Source organism: Stegastes partitus, unplaced genomic scaffold, assembly GCF_000690725.1.
Source record: "Stegastes partitus isolate 25-593 unplaced genomic scaffold, Stegastes_partitus-1.0.2 Scaffold2433, whole genome shotgun sequence".
Lineage (NCBI taxonomy): Eukaryota > Metazoa > Chordata > Actinopteri > Pomacentridae > Stegastes > Stegastes partitus.
Window position 1 is genome coordinate 34,706 of NW_007580164.1, and position 20,696 is coordinate 55,401.

Here is a 20,696-nt window from a genome sequence, read left to right on the forward strand (position 1 = left end):
AGACGTAGATTTTTTTTCAAAAACTGAATAGCAAAAATAGAATAAATAAATAAAATGTTTTCTGTGTTTTATTTTGTACTTTTTTGTGTGTTTATGATACTGTGGCACATCTAAAATAAATCAAATATTTTAGGGAAATAAATTTAAGTTAGCAACAGTTGATAAAAAAAAAAGTTTGAATTATATAATAAATTGAATAGCAATAAATATAGAAATATTTCTCTCTTTTTTTTTTTTAAATAGAAGGTGTCTCATTTTGTTAAAACGGGTTTTCGTTTTGTTCTTTGGTTTATATCGGTTCTGTTTTTGTGTTTGTTTGTTTGTTTTTCCCTGTAATTTGCAGTAAGAGGGGAACTATTTATGTAGAATTATATCCATGTGGGAGATTCTGTAAATTGTTCCAAAATATGAATTTTCATAATATTTGACCAAAACTTCCTGTATAAATTCTTATAAAATTCAAATACTCAAAGTATTTCTCATCACTTCACAGTCACAGACTTTGAGGGCTATAAAATGAATAATCACAGAGTAATATCCTGAAGAGAAATTCAATCAGCTGATCGTTAGCAGTGCACATGCTACAAGCTACATGCTAACCGGCAGATGACGCGGCGGACAGGCCACGCCCCCCAGCAGGTGGCCCAGGTGATGCGAATGAGGCGAAACTCTCCCAACTTTTCACGGCTCCGAGGGTGTGGAGCCGCTGACACCCTGTTTCTGTCTTTTGTTCGGCGTTTCCAGCAGAAGTGTCCCTGAAACCAGAGCAGCGCGGCTTTCTTCCCTCCAGTAACCCAACTCCTGAGCTGCGGCCGAACCAGTTGAACTTCTCCTGAAGGGGAAGTGAAGGTCTGACCCGCTGAAGTTCTCCACTCGCTGCTGCTGCTGCTGCTGCTGCACGCCGTGTGTTTGTTTGGTGTGTTTCTGTGGCTCACGCTGAGGTAAGCTGCCTGCTCTTTCATTGTGTTGTTGTTGCTGCTTCTGTTTTTGTCAAACATTCCTCTGGACACAAAGCAGTTCGGCTCTAAGCGTGGCGGTGTTGTGAGAGTGGCTCGTGCCAAACTGCGTTAAAAAACTTCACTATTTGTACATTTCGGTGCCACTTTACTAACATACGCGTTGCAAAAGGCAATATTATGGCTTGTCACCACTCAGTTGGACACACTTTCCAATTCGGGGATGGCTGTTTACCAAACAACATTAAAATAGAACTTTTCTGTCAGCTTTTGTAGTTTAGAGAGGGAGTTTGCGGCGTGCAAACAGGAACCTAAAGTGCCAACTATTTAAAGGGAGTGTGGTGTTCAAGTTTGTCAAGAAAAACGCGGAAGTTAAGACATTGGCAGCTTGTAACCGCTTTAAAACAACATGGATTATGTGACTGGCACCGTTTATATGTATTTGGAGTCTAGTTTTGTTTCATCTTTACCACTTGTCTAAAAGTAACTAAGTACATTTACTCAAGTACTCCACTTCAGGTACAGCCTTCCTTGTGTTTTGATGTGATGCTGCTGTATTCTTCCACTTCACTCAGTTTCAGAAGGAATTGATGCTACTCTGCTGTATTTATTTGACAGTTTTACCCACATGTAAGATGAAGATTTTATTATAAGAAGCTTTTAAAATGCAACACGTTAAAAAACGAATCAGTGATTTCCTTCTGTTTGGCTTTTGACATTTTACAAACAGCAGTGTGCACTCAGTCAGTGATTTGACTCATAAAAATTCACCTCTGCTTGTCAAGATGACTTATTCAGAAGTGTTTCTTGCCATTTTACACCGTTGCATCCTCTTGAATGTGCAGCTGGAGCACACCAGCTCACCTGGAGCGCTGCTCAAACGCTGTACAAATTGTGCAATTGGAGTAATTCAGCCGTACATGTTCAGATTTAGAATTTAAAAAGGTAAAACAAACGCTTGATTTTCACTGGAGGGGATTTTAACGGGGGGAAAAAAGATTTTACCAATGAAACTTCTCACATGGTTTAATTTCAATACCTGATCCAGTATCTCACCAAAAACGAAAGATTAGAGAAAAGTTTATCACTGATTCTTGTATTTAAACTCTTATGTGCTTTTACTGGAATTACACTTAAATTTTTAGAGCAATTTCTGCTCAACCATCTCTGATTTGCCTGAAATGTTCCAGCATGACGTATGGACATCTGTACACGTTTTCAAAGATGTAACTTGATGTATTTGACCCACTTTCAGCAGGTTTTTTTTTTTTTTTTTTTTGCCACATTGAATTGAGGCTGTTTGAACGACAACATCTCAGGAACTATTGAAGACAAAAACCTGAAATTTTCTCTGTTATTTCTCATCGTGTCACTAAGTCAGAATCTGTAACACTGGAAAAGTAGATCAAACAGTGAAATATTTTTAAAAAAATAAAATAAATTGAAGCCATCATGAGCTCACATTAACAAAACAAAATGTATGCAGAAGTCAGGTAGTGTTATTCCACACGTAGCTGCATTTTACGTTAATAGAACAAAACGTTCAGAATAGTTTTTAACACAAAATACTCGAACTTAAAAACGAAGCGAAAGCTGCTGCAACTGACTGAGCAGGTTTGACAAGTCGTATCACAGAAAGAAAAATGTTAGTAGATAGTCTGATCCAAGTGGAGTTCTGGTGTTTCAAAATGTTTAAAAAATAAGTTTGTTTTCAATATTTTTGGGGGGTTTTTTGACCCCGCTTTGTTGGAAACCCAGTGAACTGTTGTCTGTTCTACCTGCTACTTACTGGAAGAGAAGCTCGAAGGTAAACTCTTGGACAGTTACTATAAATACACATGTTCTCACACTTTCTGAACTCAGTCCAGCTGTGACTTTGGTCTTGAAGGCCAAGTTTATTCCCAACGGAGCACAAAGCAAGAGAATCTATTTTGATCCCAACTAACAGTTTCCACAATGACCAGGAGGGTACGTCTACCACGACAGTCAGTCAGGTTACCATTAAAAACACAGTGTGTCACAGAAGTGAGTTTTTAGATCCACGTTAAACGTCCAGTGACCAGTATGAGAGCGTGTGAGATCGATCAGACCAGATCACACCTGAGACCTCGTGACACTAACGAGTCACCGGCCCAATTTGGACATTTCCACTGAGGGCTGTTCTCACTTCTGTTGGCAGCGGTTCAGACATTAATGACTAATGGTTTATTGACACTGTTATACAAGCTGGACTACTTTACATCAAAGTGTCATTTCTTCATTGTTGTCACATGAAAAGATTTAATAAGATATTAGCAGAAATGTGACACACTGTATATGATTTAGGGGCTGCTCGGTGGTTAGCACTGTCGCCTCGCAGCTAGAAGGTCACAGGTTCACGTCCTGGTGAGGACCCTGCGTGTTCTCCCCGTGCAGCGTGGGTTCTCTCCGGGTTCTCCAGCTTCCTCCCACAGTCTAAAAACATGTTGAGGTTAATTGGTGATTCTAAATTGTCCGTAGGTGTGAATGTGAGTGTGCTTGGTTGTCTGTCTCTAAGTGTAGCCCTGTGATAGACTGGTTACCTGTCCAGGTGAACCTGCCTTCACCCTGAGTCAGCTGGGATAGACTCCAGCCCCCCATGACCCTAGTGAGGACAAAGCAGTGTATAGATGATGGATGGATGGATGTATGTATATAATTTACCACTCTCTCCCAGCAGATCTGTTAATTTGCTTACACCATGCTCCTGTCGTTTGCTGTCTGTAGTTGTAAAATCAAAATAGAACTAAGAGTTTACATTTTTAAGAGCTTATTTTTCATTTTTTTGGCCCCCACTTATAAAACCTTAACTTTGAGACGAGTTATTTAGTTTTGTGTTTTGCATTATTTGGGAATTTCCACAGCCTTTGTTTGTCAGGAAATCTTACTCGTAGTTCACTTCTGCATTCTACTTTTTCTTTACGTGTACTTGACTTTCATTTTTGTTCACATTCAGCTCAGCCGTAATCAGAGATCATCTGCTCTACTTGTCTGATATTACAGGCCCTGAATAAACAGCGTGATGAGAAAAAGCTGGGAAATATTCAGGCTTTTATTGTTAATAGTTCCTGAAACATGATCATGAAAAATCTGCTGGATGTGGGTCAAAGGGCACGTTTCCAAAAAAATGTTATCTTGGAAAGTTTTTCTATATCGATCTAAAGTTTTACAGGTGACATTTTAAATATCCCTAGCTTCTGATTTTTGTTATTTTTTTTAATGAATCAAATCAGAGCTGGTTGAGCAGAAGGCGTTTGATGTTTTCAAATTAAAGTCGGTGTTTTCATGCAGGACTGTTACTTGTATTGGAGTGTTTTTACATTACTGTATTTTTACTTAAATAAACCGTCTTCTTCCATGATTGTTAATCGTTTCAGAATGAACATATTCAGACGAGATAAAAGCCCAGCAGCCCCGACTCCGGTGGTTCCACCTCGACCCAGCCAGGAGGTAAGAGGAAGAGGAGGAAGAGGAGGTGGTTGAAAGGTTTTATATCAGTGCCTTTAACTGAAGCCTTCCTCTCTCTCCAGGAACTAGACAATCCCATCACACACAGCCTGAACCGACAGGATGCAGGAACAACCGCAGCCCCACAGGTGAATGTTTAAACCTATAAAAACGCTGCACATGAGTCAGTCTCCTCGTTGTCTGACTAATTATTTGTTGGAGGAAAACAAGAGCTGAACCCAAAGACCAAGAGGAGACACAAGTCAGGAACACCTTGTTGCCGAGTTGTAGTTTGTCCATCAGTCAGGTGCAAAGTTTATTGTATAAGTTCTCATCATGAATCTGTTGCTTTGTTTGATCATCAGAGAACAGGTGTGATGGGAGTTATGCAGAAGGTCAACCCCTTCAAGTCTGCCTCACAGGTACAAACATGCACATTATGATGCACAAGTTTATCATTTTTAAATACTCAATGTGAAAAATGACCAAGTTCTCATTGTTTTTTTTCAGGCCTCCTCTTCAGTCAACAAAGCTGCTTCCTCAGAGTCACTCGAGCAGACGGCAGAGTCCTCACAGGTGAGATCACACAGATACAGATGAGGTGGACAAACTAAGAGCGTCTCATGGGCAAGCAAACATTTGAGCCTTCTCTACCACAAGGAAAATGAGCTTCTTATATCGTGTTATTGAACAGAAATATGATGAGATTACATTTTAACTGATTTCCAGTGAGTCTAATCGCATGAAGGTGGTTATAAAATGACCAAACACCAGAACTTTCTGCCTCGTTTTGGGAGTTTGGACTGTGTCTGTCTGCATCGTGGCTCCACGTGGAAAAGAATTTAAAGAAAATCTGTTTGTGAGATTTACTGGAAAAACAACTAAAAATCAGTTGAAGCACAGCTGCAGCAGCAAGCAGGAGGCCACTGATCAGAGCTCAGTGTCCGTCCTCCTAGAATGACGACTTAGACAGCGCAACGCCTTCATGATGTAGCTTTGAAAAACAGACTGGAGTCAGTGTAAATCTGTGTTTGAGTGACATGTCAGAGTGCAACAGATATGGATCTCTGTGGACGGTATGCTGCCTGACTTGAATCCAACAGAACAGCTTTGGGAAAATTTAAAGAGACATTTAGAGCAGAAAGACGCCGAAACCTTCACGCTGAGGAGGGTCGAGTCCGTCAGCAAAAACACAAGACGGCATAAAAAGCATCGGGGGGGGGAAAAATGAAAGATTTGAATCTCAGCAATGACTTGTGTTCACATTTTTCTGCTGTGGTGCCTGTGTTTTAAATAGACTTGGTGTGAACTGTTAGATTTTTAACGTAATTTAGAAGTAATGCAGTCTTCTACGCTGCTAAAGCTCTTCTAGCGCGGTACATACACATCTCAGTGTTGGTCTGCTGAGCTGAAATCTAATTGTCGATGTTTTTAAAGTTCCTATATTTGGCAGTGGATTCATTTTGACTGGAGGTAAAAGAGAAGGAGGTGGATTTTTTTTTTTTCCTAACACAATGTGAAAGCAACACAGTTCAAGCTGAGGTGAACATAACGCAGTGAGGTCTGCACCAACGCCTCCCTGCATGGCTCGGTGCTTGTCGTTGCTGTTTTGGTGATACCAAGAAGGAGGACTCTAGACTGTGGGATGAAATAATGTTCACAAGTCATTTAGAGCCCTCTGACAATCCCAACCAGCAGCTGTGGCTGTTGGCGGTCATTCATTCATTCATTCACCTGGTTGAGGTGCACATAGAGACAGGACGGGCTTCACCGTCCTACAGTCCTGTTGGTGGAAAAGCTGAGTCAAAAAAGGAACCGACTCAGTCTGGACTTGGTGTCGGACATGAGAGATGCTCTCAGGCTGTTGGTCATGTTGGACTCAAGTGATTGTTTGAAGTTCATTTAAATATGATTATTTATGTGGAATGCAGTTGAGCAACAGTTTAATGACCAAAGTGAGGGTTTGTTGCTTTCTTCATATCCAGAGTTGGACTACTGGTGAACTTCTAACCCGTACACACTGCTCATATTTAACGATCCGGGTTAGTTTTTATAAAGAATTCCCTCATAGTACGTGTCTATACCAAATTTTAAACTACAGATGTATTTAGAATGTCTACATAGCCTTTGTCACATTAATAAATGTAAATAAACAAAAAATTACACATAAAACAAGGAAGATCCCCTAAAACCACCAGTTTGGTTCAAATTTAACCCAAAACAGCCTCATTGTACAAAAGCACCTGTACAAAACTTTAAAACTATTTTCATTATTGTATGTTTTGGCTCACTTTAGGAAAAGTCAATAAAATAGAGGCTAAAAGATGTTTAGGAGGTTTTTCATCAAGTTTGACCCACAACAGTTTGTAAAGGGTTAAAAATGTGGCAGCATAAAGACAAGAGAGTGAAACGTTTCTAATTAATATTAATGTTTAAATCTAAGAGTTTATATAAGAGTTTCTCATAAATGGTTTAAGCCAGGGTGCCAAACATGCGGCCCGCGGGCCAAAACCGACCCGCCAGAGAGTCTAATCCGGCCTTAACCCTTTACAGGGCAAGTGACCATATTTGGTAACTTCCTTGGACGTTCAACATGTCCGCCCTGTGCCTCTCCCTCAGGTTTTTGCAGAAACACTGATCTGTCACTTGTCATACACATAAATGATAGATATTGTTGTGATTACATAGATTTTCTTTAAGATATTTCAGGCTGTTCATAATGTTTCGTAAAAAGATTTTCATAATGTACTTTTTTTGCACTAAAAGAAAAGGAAAACAATTTGAGTTTTTGCTATTTCTAGGTCATTATTATGTTGTGGTTTTACTGAGATGAAACTGGTCTAAGCGATGTGTGAGGGTTACAGCTGACTAGACGACCCTGTGAGCTGCTCAGGAAAGACCTTCAGCATCTTTATCACATCTTCTGCTGTAAAAACCAGAATGAACTCTACGTTAAAACAAACAGGCGTCGCTTTTGTCCAGGTTCACATTGACTCTAAACTTAAACCTACAAAAAATGACTAAAAGTGTTGCTAAAGTTTAAACTTAAGAGCATCAGCAGAGACACGGTTCAGAAAGAGAATCCTTTATCCTGTACCTACAGGGTTTAAACAGTCTCCCCGTGGCCGTCGTGTCCTCTGCTCTGGATGGGTTTTGTCCTCCAATATTTTGATGTAATCTGAGAAACAGTTGGCAAATGATTCAGTCATTTATTGTAACCCAGTGACAGACACACAGCCGACGTTATGAGCTGCAATTAAACTCATTTTAAATCAGGACTCGGTTCAGTTGCATAAATAGTTTTTAAACGTATCCCTACACTCGTTGAATTCTTTATTATATTAAAGTTTGATTGACAACGACGGATTAAACCTCAGAAAAGCCAAAGAACTTGTTCAGCTTTTCAAACCCCTCTGCCTTCACAAGTGGACAGTTCATGCAGATGTTCACACAAAGACGACCAACATCTGCTGCTGGTCGCACCATTCCTCTCGTGGACATCTTCCATCCTGTCGCTTTGAATAGAATTGATATTAGTCTGAACTGACAGTTCCAGTCAGTCCTGGACACACTGGCAGCTGTTTGAAAGCTACAGGAGTTGTAGATGACTTTCCTTACTGTGAAAATATAATTTTTTATTTCAAATCGTTTTTAAATCCCCTGAGATACTAACGGGCATCTCCAGCCTTTTATTGTAGGGCCTTAGAGAGCTCCTCAGATCTTTACACGCCGACGCCACACACTGCAGCAGCAAATAAAACAGCAGCAGGTTTGAAGGACTGATGTGCAGGATTTGCTGCCATCTAGTGGTGAAGTTGCAGATTACAACCAACTCCATCCTTCACAGATACTCAGTTTGGTTGCTCAGGAGTCGCTGCTGAAAAACAACAGGAGGCCAGTTCATAAACATACAACAATCAGTTAAAAAGGTAAATATAACAAGGTCCATGACTCATGTTTGTTGGAAGTCATGTTTTAGAAAATAACTGGGTACCAGCCAACGGTCTTTAGTAAACATTTACTATACAAACAAACAACAAATCCTAGAGTGCATCTATTTTTTATTTTGATTTAGAAAATGGTCTGCATGCCTTCTAGGAATATAACATGCAACACTGGCAGGTTGCTTTATAAACGTCTTTAAAAAGCAGCATCAGCGTATTTATAGCATGACAACAACCAGTGGAGCTCTTCTCACGCATTTAGAGAGTTCACAGTCTAGATGTTTATAGATGAGAAATGGTTTTACAGTCTGAAGGTACTCATGAGTAACCAATGACCAAACTTGGGTAACATGCCCACACTAGGCTGGACATGATGGGCAACTTTAATCTGAAAATTCAAAAGAATCAAAAGTTAATGTGGAAAAAATGGAATTTGTTTGTGAATAGATGATTGGCATATAGGTAGCAGGTGAGTTTGTTTTCAGCCTCACCTTAGCCACACATTGAGAATCACACCTGTAGAGTTATGTAAGAGAACCTGCAGAGGCCAAACCTCAACATGAAAACACACGTTCCTCTATTAAAGCCAGCCTTCAGTTTGTCTGTCAGGACCTGCTCCTGAAGACAGTGATTTCTAGTTCCAGGTGAATTTCTCCACTGTGAGATAAATAAAGGCATATCTTATCTTATCTTATCTTACTACTGATAAGTACTTTTCCTCCATATGTGCTGCTGGATTCCACTAAATCCCAAACCTCCAGGAAACGTTCCTCCTGTCACCATGTAAGGAGTCATTATCGCCTGATCTGGAAACGCTGGTTGTGTTTTAAGTTGTGATAAATAGATTTACTTTTTCCATCGTCCTGGTCGGTTTGTTTGGATTCTATGAATGTGTCGTCTGTTTGATCAGCTTTCATTAATGCTGGCTGCTTCAAAGAGGAACAAATGTTTGCTTCTTCTTTTGCCCTCCGATATCAGGTGTGTTTTTATTGAAAGTTGCTCTGTCTCAGTACCAAACAAGTTCTGGTTTAAAATAATAAACTCATTTGACTCAAATATGGAGAAATAAAAACGGTACTTCTGGTTTTGTCTCTTTCTTTCCTTGCAATCATATAATAGAAGGTCATTAGCATTTTGATGCACAATGACATAAACTGGATTCAAGCATTAAATGACAATTGCATTAATCCAGTACTGCACGAGGGTTTAATGTCAAAGCAGAGTGCTTAAAATCGAGCAGCAGAAGCTCTAAACTAACTCTGGTTAACTTCTTGAGCCCCACATGTATGACAGACAAGACAGATTACAAACATCTTCAATCTAGGAAATGATCGTGTTTTAAATAAAAATGATCCCCACATGACAGCACAATAACGCAGTAATCCTTCAATATTGTGACTCAGTACACAACACAAACACTCCTGTGCAAAATCACTTAAATGTTTTATTACTTACAGTAGTCGCATTACTTTAAGTTTAACAGTATTTGCTCTCATGTGCAATTACAAGCTAACATCTTAGATTTACTAAATAAAACACAGCCTCTGTAGTAGAAACTCAGTGCAACTGAAGTCGTTCCTGAGATTCGAGTCTTTTATTTAGTCAGTACTTCATAAGGCCATCTTTATTCCCTCAGTGAAAGCCAGTTTAAGCTTGTGTGATGCAGTAACGCACTCAGTACCAGAGTCGCACAGATTCCTTCAGAGACGATTCTTCTTCAGCTGCTCTTCACCGGAGGGTTTGTGTTGCTCCACTTTAAAATACCACAAAGGTGTTTTAACTTGTCCAGGTCGTCGGTTCCATCTTTAGAAACTCCTGTGTGGTTTGGTCGGTGTGCTTTGGGTGGTTCTCCCGCTGGAATGTTCATCTTCCCTCAAGCTTCTGCAGACTGGGAGTCGTCCTGTCAGCCAGTGTTCTGGTATATTTTAGTACATGCAGATAGACTCACTGTCAAGACTGAGAGACTTCTGAGGGCTGAACTATGAAGCCAGATTAGTGGGTTAGCAGGTGTGTTGAATTTAAAGTCAGAATTTTTAGTGTCATGAAGGTGGCTCTCTTTTTACCTGGCTAGATCTCCATGGTAACTGATGCTGGGTAGCTAGATCTCCATGGTAACTGATGCTGTGGGGCTAGATCTCCATGGTAACTGATGCTGGGGAGCTAGATCTCCATGGTAACTGATGTTGTGGAGCTAGATCTCCATGGTAACTGATGCTGGGGAGCTAGATCTCCATGGTTGCTGATGCTGGGGAGCTAGATCTCCATGGTTACTGATGCTGGGGAGCTAGATCTCCATGGTAACTGATGCTGTAGGGCTAGATCTCCATGGTAACTGATGCTGTAGGGCTAGATCTCCATGGTAACTGATGCTGGGGAGCTAGATCTCCATGGTAACTGATGCTGTAGGGCTAGATCTCCATGGTAACTGATGCTGTGGGGCTAGATCTCCATGGTTACTGATGCTGCAGAGCTAGATCTCCATGGTAACTGATGCTGTGGAGCTAACCTGGTCCAGGCTGTGTTCAGAGTTTCGGATTTAAGTCAGCTGGAAAGACTGTCTCCCTTTAACCAGATCGTTTCCTGACTATTATCTATGAGCGATACAGATTCTCAGACGAGGGAATGCGTTTTATCTGCTGACATGCTGAGTTGTGCGTTACTAATATCACTGAAGTATCGCACACTGTTTGCATCGCGTTGCCATGGGAACCTGACATGTATTTAGTTGGAGGTGCAGAAATCACATAAATGTGTTTTTATGATTGGTCCGTTTCCTCTGCTACGACTGCAGCTGATAGAACAGATTATAAAACAGATTATTCTACTGGTATTTATTACAGAGAATATTCAATCAATAACATTGATTTTGCTCTGATTTGGCCAAAAATCAAAGTGATATCCTGCATTATGGGACAGAGTCAGACCTAAAGGACCTTCAATACAAGATCATGTTTAAATGTATGAGGTTTAAAGTTTACCTTTAACGTGCAGCTGCAAAATATTATCTATTAACACGTTTACCAGTTTTCTATCAGCGTTTCTGTCTTGCACCATTTGCAGTAACACCGCTTTTTACTGTCATACTTTTTTTATATTCCTCATTGTTCTCCGTTAAAACAACGTGTTGACTGAAGCAGCTGCACACGATGGTTTCATTTAGTGCAGAACAAAAGTCACGTGTTAACGGTCCTTTTTATGTGAACAAAGTCTGAAGCAGAAAGTCTGAGTTAACAAAGAAAGTTGAAAACCACTTTCATTATTCTCATTATTCCTGATTTTGCTTTTGTCGAGCCGGCTAACACAAAGAGAGCCCGACTATGTCAAACTTAGTTAAGCTAACTGGAAATCACAGGTGTACTCAGGCTTTCTAACGTGTGTGCAAGTCCTGGCAGGTGTGTTTTGTACTTCGCAAACTGCATTTTCAACATAGTCCTGCTTAAGTATTTGTTTTTGACTTCTCATGAGTGGAATCATGAGCAAAGCTGTTCAACTCAGAAATAATTCAGTCATTGAGAGGCGATACATTTTTGAATCAGTTGACCTTGAAGTGAATCTGCACAGTGGTGTACTCGCTTCTCTTTTACTCGTCCAGCTCAAGATAATTAAGTTTCCTAGTTTTCTCAGACATTTCCTGACACTGAGAGTAAAACTGTGATTTTTAATGTGCAGCTTTACATTCCCTGAATCAGTGTGAAACTTACTTTTCAGAACCCCGGCGTGTTCAAAGGGGTCATCCAGAAGGTCAACCCATTCAAGTCTACCTCCCAGGTAACCACAGCTTTGTCTGCGTGTTTTTAAAGGTAACAATGGTGATGGGAGATCTGTGTCAGACAACATGGTGTCAACTCACCTGCTTCTCTCACGCAGGTCTCTAAAGCTCCGTCTGCAGAGTCACTGGAACAGGGACGAGCTTCAGACTCGACTCAGGTAGGAACATGTGAAGCATGAGTGTCAGAACAGAGGTTGTCTCCTCAGTAACACCATCAGCCGCCTGCACCATCAGGGTCACTGACTTAGCCACTGCTTTCCTGGATCGTTTTGTGGGTGTGTGTCCCTTTAACTACCACGTTTACCACATATTTAATTTGCAAGCTCATTTCATATGAGCGTGACTGTAACTGGAGGACACACTGAGGTTTTTGCTGAAGATTGGAGGAAAGTTTTCACGGCGCAGTGCCAAGATCAGAAGGAAAACCGTCAGATCACTTGTGGAGGTCCACAGTTCTCTTCCTGATGATTTCTTTAGATTTTCCATGTTGTCACACAAGGAAGCAGAGTGTTTGAGGTGTGCCTTAACATACATCCACAGGTGTGCCTCCATTGTTGTCAGTTGACCTATCAGAAGCTTCCAAAGCCATGACATCATCATCTGGACTTTCCCAAATAGTTTGAAGCCATAGTAATCTTACTATATGTAAACTTCTGACTTTGAAGAAAGTAATAAAACGCTCTCTCATTATTCTGGCATTTAGTAAATAGAAATAATGTTGGTAAACCGTAACTGACCTAAAACAGGAAAAGTTGAGTCGACTTCTGGTTTCAACTGTTCTTTCTGAATGACTTGGTTGCGTTTCAGAATCCTGGTGTGTTCAAAGGAGTGATCCAGAAGGTGAACCCCTTCAAGTCTTCCTCACAGGTACCGACTCTGTGCATCTGATTCCCAGCATTTAGCTGTTTAAGCTCATCGTCTTTTAATGAGGCCACCAAAAACGGCAGAACTAAAGATGCAGCTTCAGAGCTTTGACTGAAACTAAGTCACCGGACATATTGTTTGTGGCTAAAGCAGCGTTTTGAGTAGTTTTAAACTCTGAAGCTGACTTAATAAAGCCACACAAATTCGCAAGAAATGCAGTGTCCTAAAAAAAAAAAAGTAGAAAGAAGATAGTAGATAAAAGAGCGGTGTAATACAGAAATAAAATAAGAAAGCTACAATAAGGCCAGAATAGAACCCTGAAAAATTAAACTGGCAATTCCACTAAAGTAATGAAGTTTTGCACCTGACAGATGAAAATTAAATTAAATGCTTCCATCGCATTCAAAATGTTGTTCATGAATCTAAAACACAGTACATTTGGTGAAATGAAATCCAAACCTTGCTGTGGAAATTGTAAAGACGTGTGACTGTGCATGACAAAATCATTTTTAGATGATTATATTTACCTCAGTTTTAACTTAATTTTAACACCTTAACTGGTAGACAAAGTAGAAATAAACACATTCTGTTTTTCATAATGTATTCAGTTGTTAGTCACAGAAACAGTTGTGGGAAAACAGGCTCCTATAATCACATGTTCAGAAAAAGTTGTGCACATATGACCAGATAAACTCAGGTAAAAAATAAACATAAAAAAAGATTTTCTAATGAGTAGGAAAAACAAATTAGCTCCATGGCTTTGCGGGCTTTACTACTCTACTCTGATCAACGAATGTTTGCTTTTGAGGCGTCTCAGCTGCTAACAAACATACAGTCCTGCAGCCTCATACTTGGACTGATTTTAAAAAATTGAAGTGATTTCTTCTGTTTTTAGTGCTGTAAGGGAAAATATAAAATTCCGCTGTGGATTTAATTTTATCGTATGACGTTTGGAGGCGGAAGTTAAGGCGCTAAGCAGGCTTTACCTGCAACACCTGTGGTTTGATTCCCGGCCAGAGGACAGCTGTTGCCTCTCATACATCAATCTGTCTACGCAGCTGTCCTGTCACCGTCTATCTGAAAAGTGAACTACAGTACAGACTTAAACCTGCATTATTTGTAACAGCCAGCAGGGGGCGACTCCTGATCACTAAAATAAGTCTAAGAAAGTGAAACGACTTCTAACTTGATTTGTGACCTCGATGAATATTTTCTTAATAATACAGCAGGATGTTCACTTTGTGGATAATGCAGCATAAAACAGACAATAAAAGAGCGTATATAGATGAAGGTGTGCCTACTTTGTGATTGACATGCTGTTGTTTTACCGTCATGGAGCTCTTTGTCTGATCCATTCCTCACTAATCACGTCTGGTTTTAAACCACCGACATGGCACCGGTCAAATTCCAAACATGTTTAGCTTCTTACACCTTGTGATTGACCTCGTGATCGACTTTGTGATTTGTGCCTGACTGATTTTAGGCGCCAAAAAGTGATCCTCAAAATGATTCTGCAAATCCACAAGAAGCTGGAAAAGAACCTCAGGACAAACAGGTGCACTGTTCTGTTTATTCCACCGATTCACTCATGTGCTCATTAGTGACCAGACTCAGTTTAGTTCTGCTTTTCTTCATCGTTTAGAATCCAGGGAAGTTCACAGGAATGATGCAGAAAGTGAACCCGTTCAAGTCCTCACAGCCAAAGGTACCGTTTGTGATACTGCTGATGGTCACACTGACCAGAGGGGTGTGTGGAGGAGGCAGAGGACTGAGCAGGCTCATATCTGGAGATGTTCACATGCTTCTTTGGTTTTCATCGTCTGTCCAGGATGCCCAGCCTCTGCACAATGACCTCTCCTCCAGCAGTGGAAGCCTGACCGACGGTAACAACGTGCCAGAGAAGCAGGTAGGTCTGTGGAAACGAGAATAGTCCACAGAACTGAATCTATTTATTATTTTTAAGGGCACTATGTTAACTCTGTGAACCTGGTATGTCGAAACTGCCACAGCGACAAACTGTAAAACCCTCAGAATCATCAGACTCCTTCAGGAAAAGTAAAGAAAGCTTCAAATTGGGACATTTTATAGAAATGACTTTGCTCTACGTGACTCAAGTTTGCTCCTTAATTCTTTAATAAATATAAAGTTCTGCACTCCACAGCTGTGAGCAACAGTCTGAGGCTTTCAGATGACCTGCGTTCTCTCTACTTCTAGTCATGCTTGTGCTGTTATTCATAGAGGTGAACTTTACGTCGCACCGTGAGTAAAACTCGTCCGACTCCCTGGATTCAGACTTTGGATACCAGCCTGACAGTTTCACTGTGCGTTCGCCTCCTCGTCTGATATCTGTGTGTAGCCATCGTCAAATCTCCTTTGCTGCGTGAACCAGCAACCTGCACGTTGAAGGATGGTGCAGTGAGGCAGGCCTGCTCAGCTCTTCTACTGAATTAACCAGTTCAATGACGGCACTCGCCTCCCTGCAAGCAAATGTTCCAACAAAATAATCTGAAGCCCCCCAGCAGCACCGTCGCTGCTTTTGCCCACATTTAGCAGCGATGATGACGAACCACCACGACATCCTCCAGCACACACACACACAGTGCTGTGGAGAGACTAGGGCGACACCCAGAAGCTCCTTGGTGCTGTCATTTCTGGATCAGAGTCCCTCAAGAATTACCTGATGAAGCAAGACAGCGATATTTTAAACCAGCAGAAAACACAAGTCCTCATGATTCTGATGAACTGTTGAATCAGCGTTACAGTTTCCATGTTATTCTTGCTGTGACCACTAGATGGTGTCAAAGCAAATCAAAGTTCAGTCTTTACTGGGAGAATATTAATCAGTTATTATCTCTTTCATGATTAAAACCTGCAGGCATGTGTTTACATGAATGTGATGCGTCCATGTGTTTACTGTGTTTTATTTCAGAACCCTGGGATATTCAGAGGGATGATGAACAAAGTAAACCCCTTCAAGTCTTACACACAGGTATGAACACAACGTTTCTAGATGTTTAGGTTTGCGTAGAAGAACATATTTTAAAAGAACCAGTTGTGATGTCTGACGGCATGTTCCTAAACGTTTCCTCAATGTTGTGATGCAGATGGCGGATGATGAATGTCAGACAGACTCGGCAGCCAAAGCACAGGTGAGCAAACAGTCGCACTCGAAGCGATGGAGATGCTTTGATGCGTCGCTGCAGCATCAGTCATCGGTGGCGCTGACACATTCTTGACTTTTTGGTCTCACTTTTGACTGATGTCAGGATAAGGTGTGGCGTCAAATTAAGCAACTGAGACGACAGTAACAATAATTTAAGATGTGCTGCTGCTGCTGACGTTTGCTATCAAGATGTTCTCAAGATCCGACCCTCATCTCTTCTCTCATTTACAGGAGAGCCAAAGCGTCCACAGTGAGAACTCCACCAGCTCTGAAAGCTTGGACGACACCACAATAGAGAGACATGTAAGATGTTTAGCGCCTCTCTTTGTTTTCAACATGCAAGTTATTTTTTCCCCCCAATTTCCTCAACAAATGATTAAAAATCTAATCTTCAGCTTGTACAGGCAGCTATCTGTTCCATAGTGATCACATGTGATAATAAAACACATAATAAAAGTAGTAAATAGACACCGTTAGATTACATAAAAACAACAAAAATGCAAAACTAAAAGGAGAAGTTTAAAGGCGTGGTTTGATGTTATCTCCTGGAAGGTTGTTTCAGACGTAAAGGCTGCAGAATGCTGCGTCTCTACCTGCGTTTAACCAACCAATCAGGAGCTAGTTCAATAAAGAAGTTAAACACTAAATCTAACAAAATGCTATCCTGAATGGAGAGCCAGTAAAGAGCCTCTGAAACTGGAATAATGTGTCTCTATGTTTAGTGGTAGTGAGGAGATGGTTTGTTTGCAGCTTTATCTGGGAGGCCTCTGAACTCTTCTTCATTCTGCTGGAAGTATAAGAAATATTCCAAAAATTCAAGAGGACGGGTCTCAGCGACATTCTTTGCTTTGTGTTTTGCGAGCTTTAGCAAACAGGAAGTGAGGTGAGCCGGCCTCAGTCTGGCAGCAGCGATGAGCGTCTCACCCCCGTCTCTGTGAAACTCGTAGCATGATGCTGATGGAATTACAAGAGTGCAGAAATGTAAAGCATGTCACCTGAGAGACCCGTCTGGCACTCGAGCGTAAAGAACGGAAACAATGGCCGGCTTGTTTGTTTAATGTCTATCGGTGTCTGACACAAGCTTCCTCAGACTGATGAGGGTTGATATTACAACAGACGATTTGATTTGTTCATCAAACCACAGAACAAGTTCCCTGTAATGTTTATTAATGAAATGACATAAGGAAATGATCATGAACTACTTCTACACGCCTCCTCACATTGAATGCTGCGCTTTATTTGAATCCATATCGGTTTAATATTGAGACTAACCCCACGTCCTCTCAGTCTATCTGGTATACAGACGCTGACACCAGCTGTGAGGTGAGAGCTCAGCCAGCGGCGGCCCCAAAGAGAAGAAGGGTGAGCAGCACAGATCTGGTTTACCTTGATTCAGATTAACGTCATGTGCAGTGTGAACGCTGTCCCTTCTTTATTTATTTAGGTTTAAACTGTGCGCAGATGCAAAGATGTGAGAATAAAAATGTTCTTTTGTTTTTTCTGCTCCAGACTTTCATAATAAAGAGGATTCTACCCGGTAGACTGTTTGGTTCTGGAGCGAAGGTAAAGCCAACATACAGGGTTTCACATCATCGTGCTGCTAAGTGAAGGTCTCCATTCTGACATTCTGTTTGCTTTCACATTATGCTTCTGTGTATGAGATGAAAAGTAAGACATTTTGTAGTTCAGTTTTTGATTTTTAATCTCATATTTAGTCCTGCAGTATTTTCTTTGTAGTTACTATCGTGCTGTTAATTGTGTTTTTGGCTCCACAGGACTCTTCTGCCACAGAGGAACCCCCTCAGGTTAGTGGTCCAGACGGGTTGATGCTGTACTCCTCACTGCTGTCCTGTTTCCATCATTATTAGAATTAATTTCTATTACAAACTATATATAAATGTACAGCAAGTTATCAATATTAATATTAATATTGCTGCTACGCTCTACTGTCACTGTGGTATTGTGTATATACATATTAATATATATATTTATGTATGTTTTAAATCTATTTTTTCAATATATATTTGACACACACCTGTATTTACCTGGAACTACACCGATTGTTATCATATATGACACAACATATTATTATTATCATCATTACTATTATTATTATTATCACACCTTACTGTTCTTCCTAATAATCTGCTTCCTGTTTTTTAACTGACGTGTTGCTATTGATTCTGTCAGTGTTGTGCTGCTTCTTGAACCTTCCCCAAAGAACCCTACAAAAAAAAGCAAGTTCTATCTAATCTAAATAAACCTTCTCGCACAAAGTCATTAATGTTCACACTGAGGTACAGAAATGCATCAACCAGTTTCTTTATTGTTAATAATTAGCTTCATTTGTGCAGCGTTTTTCTGAAGCTTAGTTATACGAGACCAAAGAAAGACACCAATAATGACTACAAACAGTTTAAAACAGAAGCTACATGTGAGAATAAAATGGAGGTGTGACGGGAGTCGCAGGTAGAGAAATGTGCACTTTAATGGACAAATCAAAGTGCAGTGGAGAAGCTGCACCAAAGGTCAGTTGAGCTGCAGTGAAGTGAGTTCGTCCTTTTTAATTAATAATAATACATTGGTTGTTACAGACCAGGGTTTATTGCAGCCCGGAGTTTCTTTGATGGAACACTCGTACATCAAACTGTCAGATTTCTCCCACAGGACGTGTTTGTCTGAGCCGAGCTGCACGTTAGCACAGCAGCCGGTCTCTCCGGTATCTCTGGATTTCCTGGTGGCAGGTGCATCATCACACGTCCCATCAATCTGAGCCCAAATTACCACGACGACCTTATTAACCCCCTTTGAACCTAGAAGCCCATCACTTCTTCTTCTTCTTCTTTTTTTTCTAAATTAACAACATTAAACAATTTTTAAAAGCCCCAAACTTTACAATCTAAAACATTTGTTTAATTGTCAACTTTTTCACAGCCCTTAGATGACTGATTGGCCAGCCGCTGACTCGCACCTGCAATTGAAATGAAACGATCATGTGACAGAAATTCAGGGACTTTTTGGTTGCGCTGTGTCGACACAGAGCAGAAAGGAGCCACGTGTGGAGTCGTAGTGGTCACACACTGTGGGAAATTCTAAAAATGTAGATGTGGATTCTAACCGTTTTCAATTTTTTGAAGAAGAAGAATAAAAGTGCAATAAGAAAGACGATTTATTTAACAGCAGAAAAAGAGAGAATAGTTCTACAATACAACACTCATCTGTTCCAGTCGTTATTCCAACCTGTGTGCTGTGACATCTTTCGTACAATTATGCATTAGGTAAAAGAATGTAGGCTTAAATGAACTACAACACAAGTGGCTCATTCTGTTCTGGTTAAATGGATGGAACAGAAGTCTGACGTGCTGATTACTTTGAAAGAAATAAATTGACTTAAATGACAGTAAAGTCCCTCGGGGAGTTTTGACACAGTATGACCTCAGCTATCAACTCTTCTAATGACACACACACACACACACACACACACACAGGTTGTTGTGCAGCACAAAATGTTTTCACGCTGTCAGCATGAATTCATTTTAGCCACTGACGCAGATGCAGTGACTCAGGATCAGGCAGCGGAGCAGGTTGTCGACTTGCCCCCAGACTCTCTGTGTGCCACAGCGTCCTTGAGCAACCCGGAGTTTGTCCCGATACCAGACGAGCACTTTGCATGGCAGCTGTTGGCGGCGGAGAAGAAACATCTAGCGAGCTTTAATCGTAGAGAGGTGCAGCCAGTAGCTTTAACAGAAGAAGCATGTGACCTGAGAATCGCAGCCCGAGTCTTTTATGATAGGTAGTAAAAAGGGAATGTCATTCAAGCTTGAATAACAAGTGTCACTTCTAGTATGTTGCTGCAGGCGTTACTTCTGAACAAACACCTTGCAGTTTGGTTGCCAGTAAATTCCAATGCAGTTCTCCTACTTGACACTGAAATGAGTTTTGCCACACCACACCTTGTGTTTTATCATCTTAAACAAGTATACAGACGTTCATAGTTGTAGAAAATTGTTAACATATGTTCAATTTTTGCAGTTATATAACCAAACAAGTCCCTTTGAGCTTTCCAAGCTTCAGACAGGACAACAACCTGCCTCCTGCTGCTTGGTGGCACCTTAATTGTGTGCTTATGTATCGAGGTTCCAGCACAAACAAATAACAAAACCACAGTCGATACGCCTGGCAGCCAATTCAGTGGCGTTGTCATTGATAAGATGATGCTTGTTAATGTTGTGCAGCAGAAAAGCTACATTTGTGGCAGCAAAAGAAAAAAAGTTTTAACCATCACATGGCAGCAAGAAAGGACTTTAACTTTTGTGTTGTGTTTCTTTTTGTCCAGGAGATAGTTGAAGTTCAGACGCTAGAACTGGCAGATGTCCCAGTGCCCGGTGAAGGAACAGTCCAGGACCCTCTCGATGTATGTTTCTTTTATCTTCTTCAGTATTTGTATGGGGGTATTATTGTAGCAAGACTATTTGTAGATGTGTATGGAGAGAAAGTATTTCCTGAAAAAAAACACATTTTGTGTCTTGGTCGGG

The 20,696-nt window shown here is 40.7% G+C and overlaps 1 protein-coding gene across 1 annotated transcript; it reads left to right on the plus strand.

Moving 5' to 3' along the window:
• Positions 1–2,670: 2,670 nt before the first annotated feature.
• On the plus strand, positions 2,671–20,690 carry LOC103375003 (suppressor protein SRP40-like; the record flags this gene model as incomplete). Its single annotated transcript, XM_008305188.1, has 18 exons — positions 2,671–2,763; positions 4,352–4,424; positions 4,505–4,570; positions 4,787–4,843; positions 4,932–4,997; positions 12,074–12,133; positions 12,233–12,292; positions 12,942–13,001; positions 14,482–14,553; positions 14,641–14,703; positions 14,827–14,904; positions 15,928–15,987; positions 16,103–16,147; positions 16,393–16,464; positions 17,449–17,523; positions 17,671–17,724; positions 17,937–17,966; positions 20,498–20,690. Coding segments are annotated over exons 2-18 (1,183 nt in total), but the record flags the coding sequence as incomplete, so codon positions are not given.
• Between the last annotated feature and the right edge of the window lie 6 nt (positions 20,691–20,696).